Here is a 24,251-nt window from a genome sequence, read left to right as displayed (position 1 = left end):
TCAGCAATTTTATCAATTTTTTCCCCGGTAGTCAAATAGCGAAACTTATTCAAGAGTTAGGTTTTTTACTCAGTAGCCGGTCAAGAACCTCGAATACCATGATGTAAAAAAGTTAACGACCGTCAAATCTCCTACTCATTCACCAAAGTCCCGAATGAAATTATTCTTTTACGCATCGGGGAACTGCATTTACATTAGTGAATGCAGTCATTCGGTACAATGTGAAACTTTAAACCATTTTTGTTGTTTTTATTATCAGCGTTGATAGTCTGGACCTAAGCAATGTCACGAACGTAATTGATAACCGCAGTGTGACTACCTTACCTTCAACCGATCACAAACTTTGAAAGAGTGGAGAACGTTGGCGAGATCAGTTCCTGCTTTACCCTTGACCGCTTTTCACGGACATATCTATATACATATGTAGGTATAAGACTGTGGATGAGACAGATGAGACTGTTCAGTTCTCGTGATTCTGGTTTAGTTTCAGAATTGAGGTTAGTAATTATGGTCGACGAATCTACGCGAAAAACTCTTAGCAGTATTCCTTTGCTAAGTACGAAGGCAGGGCCGCGTGATAAAGAATTATGGGTCAACAGATTGAAGGAAGAATATCAAGCTTTAATAAAGGTAAACAATCCAGCCAATGTAATATCTAATTTTGATGCACAAATGTACGATCTTCTGGCCATATGTTTGACAGCTAATCGACAAATTCCGTTGTACTAAATTCTGTTGGCAATTGTTTCTTTCATAAATTATAGATACTGCATTTGTATTTTCTGTCACAGTATGTTCAGAACAATAAAGGTTCGGACAACGATTGGTTCCGGTTGGAATCTAATAAGGAAGGAACGCGATGGTTTGGAAAATGTTGGTACATGCACAATCTTCTGAAGTACGAATTCGACGTTGAATTTGACGTGAGTAATACAACTTGTTTAGTGAACAAAAGGAACTAGAAACCTTTCAACTGATGGTTTGATGCATTTTTAGATACCAGTTACCTATCCTACAACAGCACCAGAGATAGCGCTGCCTGAATTGGATGGTAAGACAGCAAAAATGTACAGAGGCGGCAAAATATGTTTGACGGATCACTTTAAACCACTTTGGGCAAGAAATGTTCCCAAGTTCGGTATTGCCCACGCAATGGCTTTAGGGGTAATTGTGAATTTATCAAGTCTCATTTGCTCTACAGACATTTATATGATAAAATCGATTTTTTGTGATTTTAGCTGGGCCCCTGGCTAGCAGTAGAAATTCCAGACCTAATCGAGAAGGGTGTCATAAGTTACAAGGACAGAGGAGATGAGTAATATATAAAAAGTGAACAATTATGAAAAATACATTGCAATTCTACGTTGATTGATATTTTGTAAATACAGGTGATCATTTTAAAATGCATATTTTTTTACCGAGTGTTATTGACAAGCAAACATAAACTTATAGAGGAAAAACCTGCTTGAGCAAATACAGCAAATCTATTGCATATATTGTTCGTTATTTAAGCCTCAAAAAATATGAGTGTATTACCTTGTACTTTCACAGGTTGCCGATTAGCAAATTTTTTCAAAGACTATCAGTCTAAATCGAAAAATACGTTAAATGTAAACAGAAAGATTTGTGTTTGTTTTATACATTATTTATATTCCTACGTACAATAAATAGAATTTGTAAGGTAGTTATTTGTCTTCATCACTAAGTTTGACTTTCTTAGTTTCTTTAATTATTTGATCAAGACGGTGCAAATTCTTAAGAGATACCTCGCCTGTTCCTCTGTTCAATGGTTTTGGCTGAGAAACATCAGGCTTCCATCCAAGCATATAGATTATTTGAAATGTGGCTGGTATATACTTCGACCCATCTTTCTCATTCAATTTCCCATAAAATTCTTCATAAATTGATGCTGCTGCTAGTGTCGTATCCCGTTTCAAATGAAGTTTACGATTTCGGGCTGCATTATTCTCTCCCATTCCTGGGAGTGAAAGAAAAGTTAATGACATTGATGCCAGTAATGTAAAAGTTGTCTGCAATTACTAAGTAATGTGAAATTTAGAATGGCAAAGAGGGTGTTATAATATACCTTTCAAGTCCCACAATAATTCGTACATGGTAGGAAAACCGACAACTATTTCATCAGTGTCAACGGTCAACATGGTGAATCCTGCTCTATTTAATAAGCTGCCTATGTCTCTGATCTCGGTGAATGGTGAGATGTGAGGCGATATGCCACCCTCTCGTTCTAATTCTGCTAATTGTAATGAAGACCTGAAAAACCAAGACACTATCAAGTAGATATTTAAAAAAACCATTGCACTTGAATTGAATCTTTTCGTGAACCATAGACCGAGTCATAATGTTATAGAATAATACCTCAGCTCGTAAAGAGTATCGCCACCAAAAACAGCAGCCATAAATACACCGTCGTTTCTTAAGCTGCGTATTATTTGACTAAAGCATCCTGGAAGATCATTGACCCAATGTAGACTAAGACAGCTTATAACTAGGTCTAAACTATCGGGGTCGAAAGGCATATTTTCTTCATCGACGATCTTTTTTTCGACTTTGACACCTTCGGTCGTTTGAGCCTGGTTTAACCAAGTGGGGCACATGTCAGCCAGAATTAATTCCTCCACGCTGTCGCTGAGGATGTGTTTTGATACATGGCCCCGACCGCAACCTAAATCGAGGGCTTTTTTAAATCTGCGTTTGATGTCAAAGATTCTGTCTGACAATCTGTAACCAACCTCATCTTTTACATAGTCATATAACTCGACATCTTCGGCTCGAGCTGCACGTTCCCTTTGCATTAATTTATGATCACGGTTGAAAACATTCATTACACTATTTGGTGGTAGTGCGTAAGTTACTCTGGTGTAACTTAACCTTCGAATACCGGGTGGCATTATTTTACTCTCATTTTTCACGTATTGTGACAAGAAGTCTCCAAGCTTGTGCAGGTCATTTTTAAAACCGCAACGCTGCATCCAAGGTATTTTCAGTATTGACATTATCACACCATGTAGCACCACATTTGCATCGGGCAAGCGTGAGACAAGCAGTCAATGATAGGATACCGTAGAAACACTGAACACTACGTAGGTATCGTGTTCAGTGAATAGACCACCGGCCGCTACCGGCAGTCGAAACTTTGGAGCGTAGGAAGTTAAGAAGTGGGTCAAAGCCACCCAATGCGTCATATAAGAAAGCACAAAATACTGCAGTCGATATGTCTAGTTGAAAAGGTTACTACTGCAAAATATGCCACTGACCGGCTATTCTCGTATAGACGTTGATAAATCGCTATTCAGTTTGTCAGAGAAACCGAAGACGTTGACTGAGGATATATAAAGACTGATAAGCGTTCTTAATTTAGTCACTAGAGTCCGCTCATGCATTATACGAAAAATCTAGAAACACTGAGCGCTCCAGGAAAAAAAAAACATTTGTGAAACGCGTGTAGATTATCATTGCATTTAATAAATAAATATAAACAATACCATGCGTCAAAAATAAAATCTCTAACTAAAAATTTGGCAGCAATGAATCCGACACAGTGTCCAACCATGCTCCGCAGCTGTGTCCGACTGTGTCGCTCTGTGTCGTTGCTGGAAAGCTCCCAATAATTCTCCCGCCTTCTCTGTCGGTTAATCCATGGAGTGGGGGGGCCACGAAAGGAGAAGAAGCATAGAGATCAGTGGGGTAGGATATACACACGCCACATCCAGTATCCACTCTACATCCATGACATATTAATGAAATTAGCGTCACTAGCGTATAGCAACGTATACAGAATTTGATACTTGGAGCATTTTATTTAGAGTATTATTTGGTAACGTATTGGCATGGCGAATATTTTACTCACAAGTGCATTAAGTGGAAGAATAGTCGTGGAAGATATTATAGAATGGTTGACAACTGATGACGTTGAGGTAATTTATATTTCACCTTAACACCTGTCAGTTCACGGGATCATACAGAAGCTTTCAGATTTTTGGAGGTTATGTTGATTATTAGAATCATGTAAATATTTGTACAAGCATCTTATCAGCTCTTTTATATTTTAGAATTCGAAATGGGATAGTTTCAACAAATCTGGATGCACGCAGTGCGACTTTCTTCTGTACTTTTTAAGTTTTCTACGGCAGCAAACGAAAAGGTAAATTCGTATGTAAATACAGGCTGAAACCATATGCTTCGCATTCATATTATCGTTGAAAAGTTAACGTAGAATGAACTCTAATAACCAGTGAAAATGACTTCCGATCGCCAAATTTTTGATAATTCTATAAGTTGTCACCAACAGGTTTCACATAACATTATACTTTTATTACCAAGCAGAATTAATTTATATTTATTGTGTTTAATTTATTTTCTCCACTGGTAGATTTATTTTATTTTTCCAATAATTGGGCATTGATTTATTTTGTTCCATTGGTTTTTCAAAATCTTGTGTGTTACAAATATCATTTATTAATTTTTTTTGTTTTCAAATATTAGAACCAAAAGTTTTTTGATTTTTTATCTTAGCATACTTCACGGCTCGTATAATGCAAGACAAACTCCGAACAAAGACATTCAATGCTGTGGTGCAACAAACGACAGATCGCAGAAAAAAAATGAAAGACCTCATAGAGGTGTTTCATTATTCAATGCTGATGCGAACTCAGACCCCCATTCAATAAATGAGGATCTCCAGAGTATGAGAGGCCATGCGCGCAACGGAGCCTCTGCTGCGTCAGAACAGGAAATGTCGCCGATGACTAACACTATTAAATTGAACAAAAAATCTCAGTTGCGCGAGTCAGATGTGATTAGTGAAGGGCAGGTCATGTTTACTGTGCATAGGACTGGGGAAAATCAAAGCTTGTCTATTACGACAGGTACAAAAACACCAGATAAAATGAGAGTTGATATAAATTCATCTGACTGTTCTCATATTCCTCAGAAAACAACGACTAGCACACCATTAGTTAAGACTGATCCTTCGAGTAAGATTAATAAAATATTCAATGGGTTTAGCCAACACGTTTCTAAAGCAGATGTGCTTGGTCTAACTACTGATGCAAATTTTCAACTTTGTAGTACCCCGGACATGAAAACTTTATCGACTAAAAAACCTGGAAGTTATACTGGTATTTTAGAAAATCTGACTAATTCCAACGAAAATTTTGATATATCGAATTGTTTGTCGATATCAAAAAATCTCAAAACAACGAACAAGCTAACGAGTTATTCTAGAAATGGAATTAACGATTCTAGTTCATCAAATACGACATCAGTCTTCGGCGATAGTAATAAAGACTGGCATCATTTGAACAGTTTAAATATGTCTCCGGGGTCAAATAATTCGACAGTAAATGAATCTGTTGTGCTTAACAATTTTATGATTGTTAACAATAATTGTGAAGCTCCAATCTCGCCTTTATATATCAGTAATGCAACGACACCGCAAAATTCTAAGTTATCGTACAGCAGAAGTGTAGAGCGATATCAATATTCAAAAAGTAGTCCACAACATTTCAACGATAATAGTCCTAAGCAAGGTTTTCACCATATCCAAAGGAACTTAAAATCTACACCTAGGCAGAACGCCAGCCTGGGAGATTTTATATGCATTGATTCACGAGGTTCTAAAAAAAGCAGTTTGAGAAAAACAAATACAAGAGTACAATCAGGCAAGAGTAGTGATAGTGACGGCTCGGTGACAGATAAACTATCCATAACAGAGGATAGCTTCCCAGAGATAGGAAAGAGTTGTGGAAGAAGGAAGCGAAGAATCAAGCCAACAAAACTGGATACATCAGATGATAAAGGTACATCTCACTTACTGATAGAATATTAGGTTTCAGATCAACATTAAAAAATCTAAACACTTGTTTTTACCAATTGGGTAACAGAGTTTTTCGTAATAGTATTGACTTGGGAAATAAAACTAAAATTAACTACTATTTTGTCATATCATTTGCCATTTCAGGAATTAGAGAGAATAAAACTTTTGGAACGATAAGTAGACCCCAAATAGTAAACCCTCAATTTTTGGAGATACTGCAGGCTGATAAGCCTGACACAACACCATTCGAAATTGAAAGGGATTTGTTGCGATTAGAGAGACAGAAACAGCAAAAAAGCACATCCAATACATCAGCTGAACATGTTATTGACTCATGTATATTGTCAAAAACGCCTAATGTGAAAACTTCAACTGAACCGCTTTTGACTCCAAGCTTACAATACGTTGAGAATCGTCAAGCTTTGGATATATTAGTCAAAATTTATTCTAGCTTGTTGGATTATAATTTAGTTATAAACCCCATGACGGAATTGAATTTTGTGATATCTTTAATTACTTTGCAACATTCGTTTGCAAATGATAAGGATCGGTCACTTTCAGATAATCATAGCTTAAAAGAAAGGAGTAATGCAGTGAGATCAATTATTAAAGAAAACTCTCTTGATGAGAGTGATGACTGTCTGATCGATAAGCATAAAAACTCTAAAAAGTGTGCAAACATCGAATTTTTGAATGAAGAACTTGGATGTCGAGTTCTAAATGACGATAATATTTTAACTATGGACGAAAATGTTTCATTGCAACGGGAAATCGAAGTTGATAAAGTATTTGATAAATTAGGAAGGTCTTCACTGGATTGCAAACAAAGTAGTTGTACATGCGAAGGTCAGTTGAATGTTTCAAAGGAAAAAATTCCTATTCCAGATGAAGAATATTTTCAAACCATACACAACTGCATATATTTTTCAACCTCCTTCTTGAACACCCAAAGAGTGTTGTTAAGTTTGTTAGATAGAACTACATTGAAGTTGCTATGTGAAAATAACCGAATTGCTACATTTTCACCTGATCTACAAGAATACCTTAGCCAGTGCTACAGAGGAAAATTGAATGAATCTAGTCGACTCAAGCAACACTTCAATACTTTCAGGTAAGGCCAAATTCTTAATTGTTCGTTGTCAGAGTCGTTGACTGAAAACTGTTGAAGACGGTTACCCAAATGGGGTTTCGTGTGTCTTATGGGATTATTGGTTGAACGGCTTCTGCTGATAAAGAAACTACTGGATTGCTAACACTGTTTTTTATAGCCCCAGACTCACTTACCCGCTGAGTACTGGTCATGAAAATTCACGCAGAGGTAACCGTCTATATTCTTCTGCAAACGTTGAAGTTTTATTAATTTGAAATCTTTGAAGTTTAATATTTTGTCTTTGGTAAAAAATGAATTCTCTTAATCATTCACCATTTGAATAAATTTCGAATTTTCAAATGATCCACTTTTAACATTGCATATTATTTTTACAGTACCACCGAAGCAAATGTTAGCTTCCAAATCGATACAGACAATCGTGAAAATTTTCCCTCTCTTGTGGGATTTCAAAGCTTCAGAAAACAGCGTGACTTGTTTTATGATGTGCTGAGAATTTGGGAAACCCACCATCTAGCACCAGGGTGGGTGTTTTCTATTGCACTAGCCGGAAAAATTCGGACACTACTATCTTTGCATAATGATGCAGTAAATTATTGCCACTTTGCAAGACTATTCAAGTCTCAGTTATTGTTATCCTGCATTGGAAATGACTCTAAGGTGAGCATTATGTAATTTGGTGAGAAATCGTTTGAACAATACGTGTGAAATAGTTGTCAGGTATAGAAATCAAGTTTTCACATTTTAACGACTATTTGGTCCTAATATTTTAGGAGGAGCCTGTAAACGATGAAAGCTTCAACTTTCTTAAATCATTGAAACATGTTGACCCAGAGAAATTAACACGATTACGTGAAAGATTAGTTACACCACTTTCATCCAAAGGACCTGTTCCACCTCCGTCATTTCCTGGAGTACAAGAATTTTATAAAGATTTTATTCTGCATGCTGCAAATCCTATGTTTTATGCTCATCTCCAAGATTGTTTGGTCCATGAGATAATGGAGCTGAATGATACCCAATTCATGGGAAGTGAAATTGAAGATACAGGTAGTTTATTGAAACTTGTTTGTCATTATGATCCATCATACAATCATATTTTATTCGAATTTGTATGATTATTAAGGGATGTTAATGGTGGGTTTTTATATGAGAGCTTCGATATTCAATTCTGCATATTAAAATTTTTCTATGAATAACTTAATTTTAATTTTGTAGAAACAATGGTTGACCAGGAGACGAAACAGAATTTCATTACGTGCATTTTGAGTTTAAGACTTCTTGCTAAAGTATTAGGATTCCTAATTTCTTTGCCGTACAGATGTGAGCCACACTCGCCTGTAAGTGTCTTGACTACGCAACTCGAGCTACGAAGTCAAGTAAGTATTACATTAAATGATGAAATTTTGAAATGAATGGGCGTGTGATTCAGCTGCTGCAATATACTATTACTATAATTTTGTACATAACTGTCTAAAATATTGTGCAATAAAATATATTATTAATTACAGGTTCTCCCGCCTTTAAATCTACAATATTGTCTTCAAACTGCAATAATTAATGGAAAATTAGCTCTCACTGTACCGTGGGTGGTCAAATACTTGGCTTTATTGGATCCCATGTCCTTACGGTTGCCATATTACAAGACAGTGTTGGAAATGTTGTGCTACATTTACTGCGAATCAAAACACGATTCGAGACTTGAAAATCCTTTGTCATTGAAAGTAAAGATTCTGTTGAAATTCAGCATTGGATGGCTTTTCGAACTCTGTAACTTTCCAGAAAGATTATACTTTAATTGCAGAATATCCTCAACTCATAGAAAATTCAAATCAATCAGCAATTTCAGTGCTAAGAATTTACAAAGCACTCTTGCTACAGACATTGAAAGAACAAGCAGTGATCTCAATCAGTCTAGTAACTCTGGCCCTTGCACAGACAGTCTCGATATTATAGATGAAAGGATATTGTACGTGTGTTGCCCATTCTTGGCCGAACTGAAAACGCTGTTGATAGCAGATCATTCTAACTTGAATAACAGTGCCACAATTCGCCATATAACACCTGTTTCACGTGGTTTTGAAAAACCATTCGGTAGTACCAGTACTAAGCAGTTACAGGTATGAATCCCTAATAAATAGTTTGTCTTGAATGTCGTATTCTGCAATGCATTTAAATTGATAATTTATTTCACAGTTGCAATTGGAGGAAGCATTTTTTCATGGTCAACCAATCTCTACACGAAAAACGGTTGATTTTGTGTCTGAACGGGTTGCGTCCAGTTGTGTAAAACACATTTGTAACTCTGCTTTACCACGGGCAAGAAAAAAAAATATTGTCAAGTTTCAGGGTGTCCTTTCTCAACGTATATTACCTGATGATATCAATAAATTCAAGGTTGATATTCTAAAGATCATTAATTTTTATTTGTAATAGTAACTTTTTTATGATTAAATAACAAAACATCTTACTAATCATAAGACCAGTTGTTTACATGCAATATGCCTCTTCTAACCATAGCACTCTTAATTACAGTCTTCTATCACAGTGGAAATGCAGTCAATTGCATCGAATTTGTCATTGGAATTGAAGACACATTGCGAAGCAGACATTTTGGCAATGTGTGAATCTCGTACTATGAAGTCTATTGACTCTCTTTTAGCAGAAGACACATTACCATCTGTGAAACAGATATGTTCTCAAATTGCGGTTAGAATGGCAACGGAGAGGGTTAAAAACTGGATTCAGTCGCACATTACCGATGGATCCTTATTTTTCAAGGATATGGAAATGGAAGTTGACAAAGCTTATAAAAATAAGAGTATTCCTACTCAGTTGAAGAAGAAAGTTCATAATGCTGAGGCAGCATCTCCTACTGATGTGATAATTGAGCTTCGAGTGAGTAGTATGATGAATTGATAAAAGTCAATGTACTTATTAAATTGAGTATCGATGCCTTAGAATTTCAATTATTTCAAGTGTTGTTATTACACATGTTACGAAAATGAATGTCCGATTATACATTTTTATGAATGATTTGTTGCAGTCAATAATTTGGGAACTGTTGGAGAATAAGGGAAAGTCTGTGACTTTACGAAGTGTTCTGCAATCTTTAGACAATGTATATAAATCTTTAACAGAAAGAGCAGATTTGTTACTTGGTCCGGAAAAAATTATTGGCTCCATGAGTGTTGACTTGGCATTATTCTTAGGTAAACAAATGGCATTCCAGTTTTTAAAACTTTTTTTTTTTATTTGGACTCATATGTTTATGTAATTTGTGTTTTAGCTGCACATAGAACGGATATTTTCGTTTCGGAAGTTCACGCTAAGCTAATTCAAATATGGAAAATGGAGTGTGTAAATTTTTTGAAAAAAGAATTCATTCTGTCTAGAATTCTTAGCCCAAGAAACATTATGCTTCTGGCAACCCCACAAAATCCAGATGTATGGTTGCCCCTTGGAAAATTTATAAAAAGACTGTTGAAAGAAGAAATTTTAAATGTTGAGGCTTTCAGCGATCAATGTACAATGCTGTTCAGATATGATTGGCCAATAGTAAGTAAACTAGAGAGTTTAAAAGTACACAAGTACTATGTATTACATTTTCCCAGAAAATCAGTTATTTCTTGCTAATGTCTTATAGTTTTGTGCACGGTTTGGATATGCTATTTGATCTACAGTTACGTGTAATCTGATTAACAATTAATTTTGAAAGTCTTGATTTTAGGATATATTGAAACATTTATCGATATGCTTGACCAATGGAATTGAAGATTTTAAGTCTACGAACGAGGCAAATGAAAAAATGAAACTGCTTCTTCAATGGATAGCGGAGACTTGTGCTGAGATGGAATTTACATTCGACTGAAAGCATAATTTTTAAATCAATTGCTTTAAATTACTCTTTATCCGAATGATAGATTTTGAATCATTTACATACTGCATTTCGATTGCAGTAGACGAGGTAAATGTTTCGGTAATTGTATGTACGAGGTGGTTCACACGTTTCTAGGTTAATAAAAGAGCAGTCATTTGTTCTATGCGTTGCTTTCACAACTGTGATGTTAAATTATGATCAAATATATAATAATTTCGTTGAAATTGGAAGGTGTTTTCATTGCACATACCTATCTATATATTTATTTCATCAAAATGATGAACTGTTCAATTTTTTTCAAACATAAAAAAATATATCAGCTGTTTGAGAACTACTGCATCTACGATTCTGCTGAACTTCGGTACATGCGTCAGAGATCAGTGGTACTCAATCTGATGTTAGGCTACACGTAGTTCTTCAGAATTGAAATCAATGGCGATTTTATCAAGTGACAGTTCTTCGGTACTGTCGAAAAAGCTGTTTTCATCAGTTGCAAGAGACAAACGTTACATTCGAAATGTAAACAACTGACAATTGAGTCATGCAACTTACGTATAAGGTACACCTATAAGTGAACAATCGTGTAGCACACGCAGTTTATATTACAGTCTTAACTCTCATATTAGAGGCCTGTCCTGCTACTAACATTTTTAAAAATATCGTCTATTGTTTATAAGCTTGTTGCAAACATGAAATATGTAAATAACAAAAATTTGCTGAATAACCATTAATTTTTCGTTTCATTTTTCTCTCATCGGCTTACGCCTCAACATTGACAATTATACGTGATGATTTTTAATTGTATTAAGCCTAGTGATAGTTATGCACTAACATCAAATCATCTCCACTAGGTTATTGTTCCAAAGTTGTGAATTGGACTGTACACTACGTACGAGTCACAAACGCTCTTAATTATTAGTCGTTATTTACTTTTGTAACTCCATTGAATGTTATCAATATTTATTTTCATATCAAATTGAAGATAACTGCTTATCCTACGATAACATCTTTGAACGCCACGACACGACTGCCTTGCTTTTTACTGACTAATAGTTTAACGGAACAGGTTATATTTATGTGCCATCGCACTTTGTATTCAGTTATAAACAATGTGACTAAAATAAAAACAGCAATGACAAATCCTATGCCCTTTGATCAACAGGTAGATATGAATTATAGTTTGAGGATATGAATTGGTCAACCACTGAGCTATTTTGTAGTGAATGACAATATTACTTGATAGCAAATGCATGATTTTTAATTTGTTATTTCAGATATTTTGGTAGAAATATGTAACGTTGCGATACTTTTGGGGAGAAAAATTACGTTACAACCATGGCAGATGCAGACATTTATGGTAGTACGACCCCATCTCCGGGGCCGAGGATCTACAACATGCCAATAAATGATCAATTCATTTGGTTACTCTGTTCATTAGTTTCTGCTATATCCTGGATTGTTTATATCGCCTATTATAACAGCAGAGTTATTGGATATGTTCTTACTAGGTTGCTTAATAGATTTGTCATCCGTGATGGATATGTTAAAGTTGGTAAGTTTCAAGAGACATTTGATTAAATTTAATAATCTCTGCATATAAGCTGTAACTAAGAAAAGCCAAGCTATCTACATTGACAAATTATGGTTTCAAAGAAGATTATACCTAATGATAATGCAAAAGGTTTATACTTAATTGTACTTTTTTGCCTGTTTACTTTTCATATTGATTTTGTGTTAAGGATTAAATTATCGTACTTTTATTCTTATTTTCAGGATCATTTACTCTTAGTGCATTGAGTGGGAAAATAATGTTCCGAGATATAGTTTACATCACAAATGATTACAGCGTAAGAATTCAAGATGGATGGCTTATATTTCGATGGTGGAGAAGTTATGTTCCAAAAGATGTTTCTGAAGGTAACTATAAGTTATTGACACGATACCAACTTGTTCAGACTGTTCTTGCATATTTTTATTCACATACTGAAAGGAAAATTAATTTATAAAAGAAATGAGCCAAAGATATAATGACAATGTTTATTTCATTCTAGATTTGTCACATTCTGATACTCGTCTATCTGTTATGTTGAATGGTTTTGAATTGCATGTCTATAATCGTTGTGAGCTTTATGCTCAACTCGAGAAACTATTTGGATTAACTCCCCAAGTCTATCCTGACGAAGAAAATCATAATGTAAATATCGACGATAATGATAGAGAGTCTATGAGCAATGTAGCAAATGAAGCCCGTCACCAAATAAATGCAATGGATGTCACCCGGCGGGTTAATAATATCAGAAGACAGGAAGCTCATGTAATTGCTAGAACTTGGAGAGATTTAATTCCTGTCATTAAGTTGGACGTTTGCACTGTAAGTCTTTAACATATGTTACATACTTGATATTCTTATTGTATTATGCAGTACCTATATTCCGATAATTATCTTAATTAAATTCGAACTCTTATTTCATCAATTAACAATCTTTCAGGGAAGAGTAGTGTTTGGCAATCGCTTAGTTCCTACAACTCTATCCATAACAGTTGAAGAAGCACATTTCGTATATTCTACAAAGCCGGCTGCATCTCGATATGATCATTTCATGCATTTCACCAAATGCAAGGCTGAAAATTTCAAAGTCATTTTGGCTCCTAGTCCTAAATATACTGGAATGGTGGATGAGCCGCCGAGATATATGGGTGAAGGATTTGTTGTACTGAGTTCGAATAATATGGAACTTTATTATTACATGGATGAGCCAGGTGTAGTTCCAGAGCATCCAGAAATGATTAGGTTAGCAAATGGGGACATGGTTGAAGCGATGCCTCCCATTTGGGGAATTGATATAAAGTGTGGCAAGGGTACAGACTTCAGTTACGGCCCATGGGCTGATAGACAAAGAGAACATTTATTTAGATTTTTTTTCCCCAATGATTATCAGCCATTAAAAATTACGAAAGCACCTGTTCCTGGCGAGAAAAGACAAGTTCAGTCGTTTGATATTCGTTTGTCAACCCTGAACGAAGCTACAGTCGATATATTGTTCAGCAAGAACAAGGAAACCAATGCAATTCACATAAACGTCGGCCCTGGATCATATTTGGAAGTTACCATGCCTTGGATAGTGTTGCAAGATGGTTATACTACAAAAATAACAGGACAGTTACTGCATCTCGAGGCGACGACCAGTTTACAATATAGAAGCTTAGTTGAAAGTGAAACTTTGGAGTTTGGAATAAAGTGTCATTATCCAATAAGATGGAACGATCATCAGGAATGGGTACTAAATCTTACTGGCTGCAAAGCAACTGCTAATTTAGTTTATTCACACAAAGAATTCTTTCAAGACATGATTAATGATTGGGCCAGTAAAGCGAGGCCAGATCTTTTACATTTTGTACCATATACATGGAAGTTTAGTTTACTATTGAAAGAATTTGAATTATTAACTATAAGTAACGAGTACAATTGGATCGACTGTTCTTCTCAGAATCAAGAAAATGCGCACATTGCATTTTGTGGAGACTTGTTCGATCTTTCGTTTGATCTACCATTCGTGGATTTTCTCCCAGTAACAATACCGCTGCGATTTTGGATACAAGGTGAAAGTGTAGACTTATCTTTTTATCTACCTGAAGTAAATACAAATCGGAACATTCTATTAGCCCTACATAAAAATGCAAAGATTGTGGCAAGAGATGGATCGGTTCGTCAATTAGCAGACTTGGATAGAAATAAGAAGTGGAGAAACGCATGTCAGAAGGAATTCGGTTGGGTAGATTGCTGGTCTGTGCCTATCGTTGCATTAAGCATCAATTATACGTATCATCCCTGCCCACCCTTGGGCCCAACTCCTCAGGCAAATATAACTACTCCAGAAAAAGAAGAAATTTTATTATCGCCAATGCGAATTCCTAGATGTAGAAAATCTCCAGGACTTCATTGGACACAGGATGGCTCCCAAAGATTTGATCCACAATCCCTTTCGCCAGACAAAGTTAGTCTAGAATTGGAAATAGGGCCATCAGTTTTAATTACATATGGTTCACTTATCAAGAATTTTGTACATTTAAAAGAAAACATATTTGGGGACTATCAATCTTTTACTGATATGCAACAAAGTCGTAGCTCGTCTACAACTATGAGTAATGAGCGCACCAAAGAAAGAGATGCTCATAATAATAGTATCGAGACGTCAGCAGAAGATGAAGAGTCAAAATCAAAACCCTTTGATCCCAGAGATTATAGGCCTATGGAAGTCACTGTGGGGATCACAATGCATGATATTCAAGCTCATCTTGTGAAGAACTGTAATGAAAATGATCCTCCGTGTCCAGTTATTCTGTTGGAGCGCTTTGGGTTCGAAATGAAAAAAACCTACAAGGAAACAGAATTGCAGTTATTGCTCTCTCCAGCGATTATGTTATTGACGGATAACGTAATAAGATCTGGAAAGGATAAACATTTGAATCAAGGACACCTTATGCTGAGTGCATTGCAAGTTAGAGGACACGCAATGTTTAGTGACGAAGGAAGAAGCTTAGACCAAGAAACGTTAGAATATGCTTGGTTGATAGAAGTTCAATTAGGAAAATTGAGTGGTAAAATAAGTTCTCCGCAATTACATCATCTTTTCACTACGTTGGAAACGTTTTTGTTAATGGTGAAAAATACAGAGAATAATTTGAAACCTCCTGGAACACCACATTTCTGTCATCACGGTCTACCTCCACTTCAATGTGCCGACAGTGACCCAGATAACCATTACAGGTGATCAGGATGTTTAATATTTGCATACAGATTTGTTGCATCAAAAATATTTATTTTTTCACATTATTTTTAATTTGGATAACCATTGACTATTCAATACTACAGGTGTCCTACTTCAGAAGACATAAAGTATAGAATGACAAGAGTATCGTTAGATGCCATTGACTTATATCTGCAAGAAGCTGGAACAGCCATTCAGATTTGGATGTCACCCATTCGTGTATCAACTTGTAATCTTCATGGCCAGCAAGTGAAGTCAGGTGTTACTGGAGTCTTACCTGCGATACTAGTTCGCCAGTTTGTGTCAGCAGCTGAACATTTTGCAAATGCCACTAACACAAACACAACTGGAAGCGGTCGATCACATAATAACACAAGCAGTCGTATGTCAGGTGAAAAAAATTATTCTTCAAAACCTTGATAAACAAAAATTCCGTGCAATGGTTACTAAAGAATATTATGAAAAATGGACCACCATTAATTTTCTCATTCAATGCTTTGTGAACCTAAATAATGATTTTCTCTTGTAATAATAGGTGATGGGTCCGATATTTGGCTTGAGGCGGGCTCAGTATCTTTAGGTCCAGTTATAATAGAAGCAGCTATTTCATTGCCGACACCAGAACACAATTTACATTTGGTGCAGAATAAATATTTAAAAATACACGATGAAAGAACGAAACGATTGTGGTTTTTATGGCCTGTAGAAAGTGGTGTAAAAGCAGCAAAATGTGGGTGCATCGGTGGCTGCGCATTTTTTGGCAATAATAAAAATGGCACAAGATTTTTTAAACCGAGTTACCACGATTTGCAGGATGGTATCAATGTCGCTGCATATAGGTGAGCTAATCAGATCTTACAATTGAGAATATACAAACCCATTTTACTATGTGCGAACGATAAAAATAATGACACACGTGAACTTCTTATAAAGGGGTAGCCGAGGTAGTAAGTGCGAGAACAGAAAATTTACTTCCCTATATAAATCTGCATTTCTTTTCTTTATAGTACCACAAAAAGTTGTTAAAATGCCATTTTCAATATCGATAATTGTAATTCATTGATAGTCCAATTGATCACGGAGTTGTTGAATTCTCTGTCTTTGATTTTGAATCAATAGTTTATAAGATTCTACTTCGTCCCTCATGTTATCGATCAAAGTCTTCATGTCCCATGAGGCATTTTTTCCATCATCATCGCAGATTGAGAATTTCCATTCATTTGCATCAGCTATTTTTTCAGTGAGCATTTCCCCTCGCTGGGCTTCTTCAACAACTAAATTCTCAGTCTGTTTTATATTTGTTATCATGTCGGCCAAAAGTTGTTCATTCTGTTTTGGCACATCTTCTATTACTTCATTGGTAGTCAGGTACATTATCTCTTCAACGTTTGAGAGGATTTCGTTCCACTCCCTGTATTGATAATGGTATCGTACAATACGTTAGGTCCAGTGCATCTGGGATGTACATCTTTATGTTCATATCGCCAAATATTTTTAACTAACATGATTATCGAATATCTATGATGTACCTGTAAACTGCTCGAGCTTTGTTGTACTCTGCCTTTCCAAATTGTACTTCTCTATAGACTTCTGATCTTATACTTTCGATTAAGTTTTGTTCCCTTCGTTTACCTCTCATCAGAATAGCTTGCCTGTCTTCTGCTAGAATATCCAGAAAAGCTGCTATGGCCTGTTCAGGGTATGTACTCGATAGTCTGGTCATATCAGTTTCAGGAGGTGGTCGTGTTACAGCTAATTTCCACATAGACTCTGTTGTTTCCCCTGAAGTTCCCATACAGGACTCGGATGGTACAGCAGATGCCATCATACATTCTTCCATTTCAGCCAAAAGATGTCGACGTTTTTCCTCTTGTTGTCTTTACAGATTTTACAGCATCCACAAATATTAAAGAACGGACGTTGTACATTTTTTTGATCAACCATATTTTGAGGTCTTGGATATCAATTTGTAATCGTTGCAATTATAAACTTTTATTACATGTTGATTATTACTGTTTTGTCAGTGAAGTTTCAGTTTGGTTAATTTAAACACCATTTTCAAATTTGACATAAAGCCATATGAACTATGATGTATGTCAGTTTACTTTTTTATTCAGCAAAGCGAGTGAGAATATATGCCCTGCATTAGTTTGTCTATAAGGGCCAAAATCGAATCAAAATTTTTGGTTGAATTTTCTCATGATTTTTTTACGCTGCACACAGATCTGAAACTACTCGGTACTATTAATTGCTGGTAATTCTCACCTGACAACCAGCTTTTGTCTCAGGATTTCTAATATCTTCAAATGTTGTTGTTCTGGTTTCAATTTGAAAAGGTGACTCATCTTCGGAACTTTTTTTAAATCTTGGCTCAGTCTGCTGACAAGAAAATTAACTAAATCATTTTCTCCAGATGGCGGACCTCTGATTTCATCGTCAATTTGTTTCAAAAGCACATCAAAGTAGTCCACTTCTTCCTTATTACGTCCGCATGGTTTGCCCATATCAGTCTTCAATTGATCATAAAGTTGTACGATATCGCCTGTAAGAAGTGGTATTAAGTATACTATTTTCAGGCGTGATTCTGTTTCTGCACTCATGCGTTATTATCTTTATTATTTAAAGTTTTATTTAATCGAGAGTCGCAATGAAAATAGTTTCAATTTTTACATAGATCTTACCAGAAACCTTCGCTTCAATATTCCGAATGTAAAAATCTTCCATTTGTGACTCTGTCGGATGATCACCGAGGCTAAAGCTTGAAAGTTTATGTAAAGCCTTAATATGGTGTAATTTTGATTTATTCGTTGCACATGGTATGATTGTCATATCTTCTGCTGGATCTGATTTCTTATCGATATTTAAAGCAACAAATGCATACGTTCCTCGATTATCAGGTAGACATCGTGTTGCTACATACGTTCTACCATCAGCTGAACGCTCTTGAAAATCCTCAATTATTTTACCTACGGGGAAAAAAGTCGATTGTATTGATCCTTGCTCACTATTCTGTAATATTTGATACTTTGACTCAAGTTTTTTCTTGAAGACATTGTTACACTATTCTTTTCAATTTTCATACCTACTACATTTTCTCCACCATCTATAATAGATGCCTCCGCCGGTGGAGGACCAAACACTCCTGTTGCTGTAGGTAGAGGCCCATCGGCAGGTGCTTTTAAGAATGGCCCAGCCATTTTCCCTTCTTGCATATTCATTAGCAAATGTAAGAGATACAAATTTCTATTCCGTTTTTGAGATATACCCTGTACCTTTTCACCACACAACTTTGAAAGCCATTGAGTACACAGCGTTATATCTCTTTGATCGACAATTTGAGGGAAATAGGTTTTTGTCAGAGACATAAACAGGAGGAAATCACGATCAAGATTTTCTTCAATTTCCATTTCTTCAGCCATGACTAATTGTGATTTAAAATATCAAATCAACACATAAAATGAGTACAAATTTCTAAATCTAATTTGTTGGAACTGGTCAAATAATGTACATGACATTTTTGACATTGACAGATTTCATGGTAAAAGCATAGATATAGATATTAATAGATGTTATACTGCAATTCTCTTTTGTTAAACATCGTGTGTTTCTGTACGTAATATTATGGAATTATATTATAGAATTTATGAAACTGGGAAAGAAAAGGGCTTTGGACAATCTATTTTGCACGAAGGCCAACTAGTGTTTCACACACCCCCCTACAGCCTGCAAGATGTATCATTGCAAGATGTTCATTATCCAAATGCAAGTCTTAAAGTAACAGTTGTTCCTGACGAAGCTCAAAGTCCTAAAGCAGGGTTCGAGAGGTCAAGATCAACAATCGATCATAGTAAAAACTCGAGTAAGGAAGGAAACAGTAGTACTAAACTAAGTACAGCTTCGGTCAGCCCGTTGGTCGGCGTGGCAGAAAGGAAACCCCTAGGACGAAGATTTTCTTACACATCTATGCGGTAATCACATGTTAATGATCATTTTCATTATGTGCTCAGAATTTATCAGTAAAAATTGTGTTTCTTTATTATTTGCTGAATGTCAAATTTTTCTAGAGTTTGTAGAACTGTACCATATCGTAAATGTTGTGTTAAATATATTTGTTGTAGCATATTTAAAAAAATTTTTAATTTACATATCGAAATTAAATTTTTGAATCATGGAAGCAAATTATGTTTTATCCAACATAGGGGAACGAACATGAATGATGTTCCATACGCTCGCCTAGTTGATGCCAGTCCCACAGTGCAACTGCCGCAAAAGCTTGATTCGGACTCTAAATTAAATACAGAACGAAGTAAATCAATACTAAATGTTCCTGAAATTGAAACTGCACCAAAAAGTAGTGCCTCAGATTCAAAACTAGCTGTTGATTACTTTCACACACCAGCCAGAGAGTGTTTGCAGCAAAGCAGTAGCCCACAATCCCTACCAACTGTTCCAACGGAACAGACTCCACCAACTACACAAAAATTAGTGAGCAAAAAAGATGGTGTCAATGTTTCGGAGTCTCACCATTCACTATGTGCAAGATCGGATTCTGAAGAACGTTTAAGACAAGAGGTGCGATGTTGACAAATTTATATAATAAATTTAATCCATCATTCTGGGCTAACCGACAATGATAAAGTGTGCGGTCCTAGTAAACTTAAAAGTATTGAGAAGTAATTTTTCAATGTTTCACACACTCAGGTACAGAGAACAATATCTATGTCATCTGAAAACCATTCTGAAGCATTTTACTCTGCGGATGAAGACATCAGTCATGGCTTAGGTGGAAGCCGAACCTCCAGCCTTCGACAGTCTATTGTTGGTTCTGGTACTGTCTTGAATCATAGTGAAACCATGAAAAAGAAGTTTTCCTCAGATTTGTCGATAGTTGAAAGTTCTACAAACGCAAATCGCACCGTAGTAGAAAAAGCGCATACCTTAGAGAGAACTAAGACACAAAACTTGCACTCTAAGAAAAGTTCGAAGGTGAACAGAAATGCTAGTTTCAGAAGTGTAGTCGATACTAACGAAGCTGGCATCTTAATTGATACATCTGACAGTCATTCTGTATCCTCAACAAGTTTTATATCAGCTATGTCATCACAAGAGGACATGACATTGGTGAATCTACACATGCAAGTTAATAAACCCATTGTTGATTCTCCACTGTTGATGTCAAGCTATGTTAGTCATCTGACTCAGGTAAGCCTCTGCAATTTCTCTTCGCGTTTTATATGTTTATAGTGGCATCCAGTAAAGCTATAATAGAGTTGGTTAAAAAAAGCAAATTAATTAGTGCTCTTATTTTTTTGCTTATACCATATTAGGTTCGGTGTTCAAACTGGGTCCAATCATCATTACCTTGTAGTGGTGATGCTTTCACCACGCCCTTATTTCAACGGACTGAAGATGGCAGATTGGTATACATTGGTGGACGTTATGTGCCGAAATTCGATGCAGTCACTGAAGGTTTCACATCATTGAAGATGATTACTAGAATTGACGGATCACCCAGAGCAAGTTCCTCTACCAAGACGCCAACGCATCCTTATATTTGGGATAGTTCGGCATTGATTCAGTCTGACGGTAAACTTATAAATTATAATTGGACGATGCTTTTGTCAATTTTATACGCACAAATATGAATAAAATTCGATATTTCTTTAATTTTAGGCTCGTGTGACGCTCTGATTGCAAAATGTTTTGTAATTCAATGATATTACTTTTTAGGTGATAACAATGATACCGCACATGATGAAGAAGAATTATTGACTGTTCAGCACGAAACTGGTTCTCGTACAACTGTTATTCTGAAACTTAAAGGTGATATTGATATTATGTTGAGTCCAATGGTATTGGAATCGTTACAGCGCTTTATTGATGCCATAATACCAACATTGTCTACTTTGCATCCATTAACAATCTTAAATCACCTTCACAATGAATGTCTTGGGAGAGTTGAAGACGCCAATATTTTGAAACAGGATCAGAGTTTATCCTACTGGAGCCAAGTGCAAACTAGTTCCAAACGATCAACTGCTGAAAGGAATATAAAAAACGGAAATGGTAAGTATCAAATTTTGGCATTTTCAATACCATTTTGCTTGTGTTGTTGATTTTTTTCATTGACTATACGAAATAAAATTTATTACCCAAACATTTGTTAATAAAATTGTTAATTCATTTTTTTACAGTCCAAGTTGCATTACAAACCAGTGTTTACGAAGAAAGTATTACTACCCAAGTACAGGGTACTATAATTTTACCAAAGGTGATCTTATTTATAGTGACTTACTTTGTAATTTAAGAAATATAATGAACAAGCTAGTTTTCATCACGATTAATTCAGAAAGTAACTAAAATCTTATTATGGCAATAATAGGAAATGAATTTAAGTTTGATCATACAATGTTATACCTATTTACTGAACAACCATACTGTTTTATTGAACAGATGAATATAACATTGTTACAAGCATCAGTTGTCGAAGAGATTATTTCATTCTCTGCATTGGATAATATTCGAGACTTGACTTGCGTTTCATTGTTTGCCATTTGCTTTGACAATGTTACGACGAGATTTTATATTGGCAAACAAGCAAGAGAAGTAGTACAAACATTTTATAAGCCAGCAGTACAACCTAATCAGAAGAAGGTGAATAAAATTAGTAAAGCCTTTTTACCTGCACATCAAACTGCTGCCGTCACTGAGATTATTGGTGGAGAACCAGTTTATATTGAAACATCAGAGAAACAACAAGAAGAAACTATAGTCACTTTAAATATTGGTAAGAAGCATTAGTGCCCAGCATTTCGGGCACGTAATATTGTTAAATAATTAAATTACGAAATTTGATAAAATCGTTGGATAACAACATATAACGATACACCTATAATATAACTTGCACGTCTAATCACATTTTTATTTGATTCGATTACATAGGAAAGGTTCATACACAATTACGTCGACTCCGAAATGAATCGTCAATATTGAAAGATGCAGTAATAACAGCTATACCTGTACATTACTCCAAAGTGTTGTTTACATGTACACGGATAACTTCGCCCTTAAAATGTGTTGACTATTACCTGCATCAACCTGTTGATGAAAAAGATAAATATTGCGTAAGTATTTCCTTTCACTGAACAATCATTGTGGCTAGCGCCATCTTTTTAATATTTTTTTGTTTATTCTTGTGTTATTCTATGTACAAGTATTATTTATAAAATCATGTTATAATTATAAAAATTCAATATCACTCCTAATCGTATCTTAGAAACAAACCGGTCCATCCCAGGCAACTGAAGAATTCACAGTGGGCAGTGGAGAGGATAAATTAGGATTTATAATGTTTGAATGCGGGTTGGAAGGGATTTCATTGAAATGTGTTAAGAGATCACAATTTGAGAAAGGTGACAATGGGCACGAGGATGAGAAATCAGAAACGGAAATTTTTTGTACAGATAGCATCAAAAGCCGTGATGAACTAGAAAATACCATTGGTATGGCTATTGTTGTATATATATACTGTCTGTTAATCCCACTTTTTTACATTAAATAGTTTTTATTTACTTTATTTTCGTTGAATTGATATGTATCCTGCTCATTATAATTAAGTATAGCAGATTTTTTGATCGTCAAAATGATTTCAGCTTCAACTTCGGCAACAGCAGAACCAGATGTGGGTGCGACAAATACTTCTAATGCAACGCAAATAAATACCAGTGCTACATGCACTAGCCTTGTCACCAAAGAGACTAATGGCAATACAAGCTCGTGCATTATAGAACTAAAAACGGTGTGGTTCAATTTTGCTGCTCCACCAAGAACTCCGATAACTAGAAAAATCGATTACACTAGATTGGATTGGAATCTATTGAGCACAGCATCCCCAGCTATAAATGCCTGGATGAATCCCAGCAACAGATTTGCCATTAGAGTTGTACACATGGTTAAAAGCATGTATCGAAGGTCTACTGCCATCGTGGCCTGTCTCATGGCTGAAGCATTGGATGTACAGGGTATCCACATGCCAACAAAAGTTAGTTAAAAACTATATTTCAGTATATTCCATTGAACGTAGAACATATCAAGCAAATCGAGTATTTCAAACACTTCACAGAGTCGATATGGAAGATTAACACCACTAGCCAAAACTTTACAAGAAGATCCATCTTGTCAATTAGGCAGTATATTACAAAATTACGTTCTACTGTCCGATCTTTCTACAATTGAGGCAAACTTAAGAACAGCTGATCTACCTCCACTGTCTACCCTCCGTCAGGTAATGGTTGCAACTGAAATGGTTATTAAATGGTCTGTCTAATAAATCTAAACGGTTTCAGGGTGTTATAGTGTTGAGCAGACAGTGGAAAAATGTACTATACACTCCTTTACTTTTGGAGCATAACTACAAAATGAAGCATGTCAAGCCTCTGAACGTCACATTTGCTGTACCCGATCCTGATGAGGTAGTATGCTTTATTATATATGTTTGGTCTACTTATCACATTATTTCATGAAATCGAATAACCGAATTATCTTCTGTTGAAAATTTGTCCATGAATTTCATTACGACGAGATATCAGTGGGTGTTTTCTTGTGGTCTTTTTATTTTTCAGTATCGATAGTAGTTATTTATAAGAAAGTAACAATAGT

The 24,251-nt window shown here is 35.6% G+C and overlaps 4 protein-coding genes across 5 annotated transcripts in view; 3 read left to right on the top strand and 1 right to left on the bottom strand.

Annotated features, from left to right (window-relative positions):
* Positions 1–435: 435 nt before the first annotated feature.
* Positions 436–1,583, top strand: LOC124180217 (ubiquitin-fold modifier-conjugating enzyme 1). The gene is made up of 4 exons (XM_046565444.1): positions 436–630; positions 792–923; positions 997–1,164; positions 1,239–1,583. The coding sequence occupies exons 1-4, from the start codon at positions 442–444 to the stop codon at positions 1,317–1,319; spliced, it is 570 nt and encodes a 189-aa protein (XP_046421400.1). The 5' UTR covers positions 436–441; the 3' UTR covers positions 1,320–1,583.
* On the bottom strand, positions 1,425–3,462 carry LOC124180205 (arginine-hydroxylase NDUFAF5, mitochondrial). The gene is made up of 3 exons (XM_046565425.1): positions 2,377–3,462; positions 2,087–2,271; positions 1,425–1,978 (listed from the first exon to the last, which is right to left on the bottom strand). The coding sequence occupies exons 1-3, from the start codon at positions 3,012–3,014 to the stop codon at positions 1,686–1,688; spliced, it is 1,116 nt and encodes a 371-aa protein (XP_046421381.1). The 5' UTR covers positions 3,015–3,462; the 3' UTR covers positions 1,425–1,685.
* Positions 3,463–3,571: 109 nt separating this feature from the next.
* On the top strand, positions 3,572–11,048 carry LOC124180191 (codanin-1). The gene is made up of 13 exons (XM_046565364.1): positions 3,572–3,935; positions 4,071–4,162; positions 4,534–5,819; positions 5,981–6,947; positions 7,322–7,604; positions 7,718–7,994; positions 8,163–8,323; positions 8,456–9,064; positions 9,141–9,341; positions 9,480–9,842; positions 9,991–10,156; positions 10,234–10,502; positions 10,675–11,048. Exons 1-13 carry the CDS (start codon positions 3,849–3,851, stop codon positions 10,813–10,815), a joined length of 4,902 nt encoding a protein of 1,633 aa, XP_046421320.1. The 5' UTR covers positions 3,572–3,848; the 3' UTR covers positions 10,816–11,048.
* Positions 11,049–11,208: 160 nt separating this feature from the next.
* The window catches only part of LOC124180190 (transmembrane protein KIAA1109), a 35,033-nt gene continuing 21,990 nt past the window's right edge, over positions 11,209–24,251 (top strand). For both annotated transcript variants that reach the window (XM_046565363.1, XM_046565362.1), the window contains exons 1-19: positions 11,209–11,383; positions 12,099–12,376; positions 12,598–12,741; positions 12,876–13,195; positions 13,314–15,592; positions 15,698–15,984; positions 16,129–16,432; positions 19,232–19,561; positions 19,793–20,165; positions 20,295–20,795; positions 20,921–21,179; positions 21,324–21,659; positions 21,788–21,864; positions 22,047–22,380; positions 22,536–22,717; positions 22,870–23,095; positions 23,246–23,634; positions 23,716–23,877; positions 23,939–24,064. In XM_046565363.1, the coding sequence (XP_046421319.1) occupies positions 12,160–12,376; positions 12,598–12,741; positions 12,876–13,195; positions 13,314–15,592; positions 15,698–15,984; positions 16,129–16,432; positions 19,232–19,561; positions 19,793–20,165; positions 20,295–20,795; positions 20,921–21,179; positions 21,324–21,659; positions 21,788–21,864; positions 22,047–22,380; positions 22,536–22,717; positions 22,870–23,095; positions 23,246–23,634; positions 23,716–23,877; positions 23,939–24,064 (6,846 nt within the window). In that variant the 5' untranslated portion in view covers positions 11,209–11,383; positions 12,099–12,159. The remainder of the gene's footprint in view (positions 11,384–12,098; positions 12,377–12,597; positions 12,742–12,875; positions 13,196–13,313; positions 15,593–15,697; positions 15,985–16,128; positions 16,433–19,231; positions 19,562–19,792; positions 20,166–20,294; positions 20,796–20,920; positions 21,180–21,323; positions 21,660–21,787; positions 21,865–22,046; positions 22,381–22,535; positions 22,718–22,869; positions 23,096–23,245; positions 23,635–23,715; positions 23,878–23,938; positions 24,065–24,251) is intronic.

This window comes from Neodiprion fabricii, chromosome 4, assembly GCF_021155785.1.
Source record: "Neodiprion fabricii isolate iyNeoFabr1 chromosome 4, iyNeoFabr1.1, whole genome shotgun sequence".
NCBI lineage: Eukaryota > Metazoa > Arthropoda > Insecta > Hymenoptera > Diprionidae > Neodiprion > Neodiprion fabricii.
This window is presented reverse-complemented; position numbering and strand designations above follow the sequence as displayed.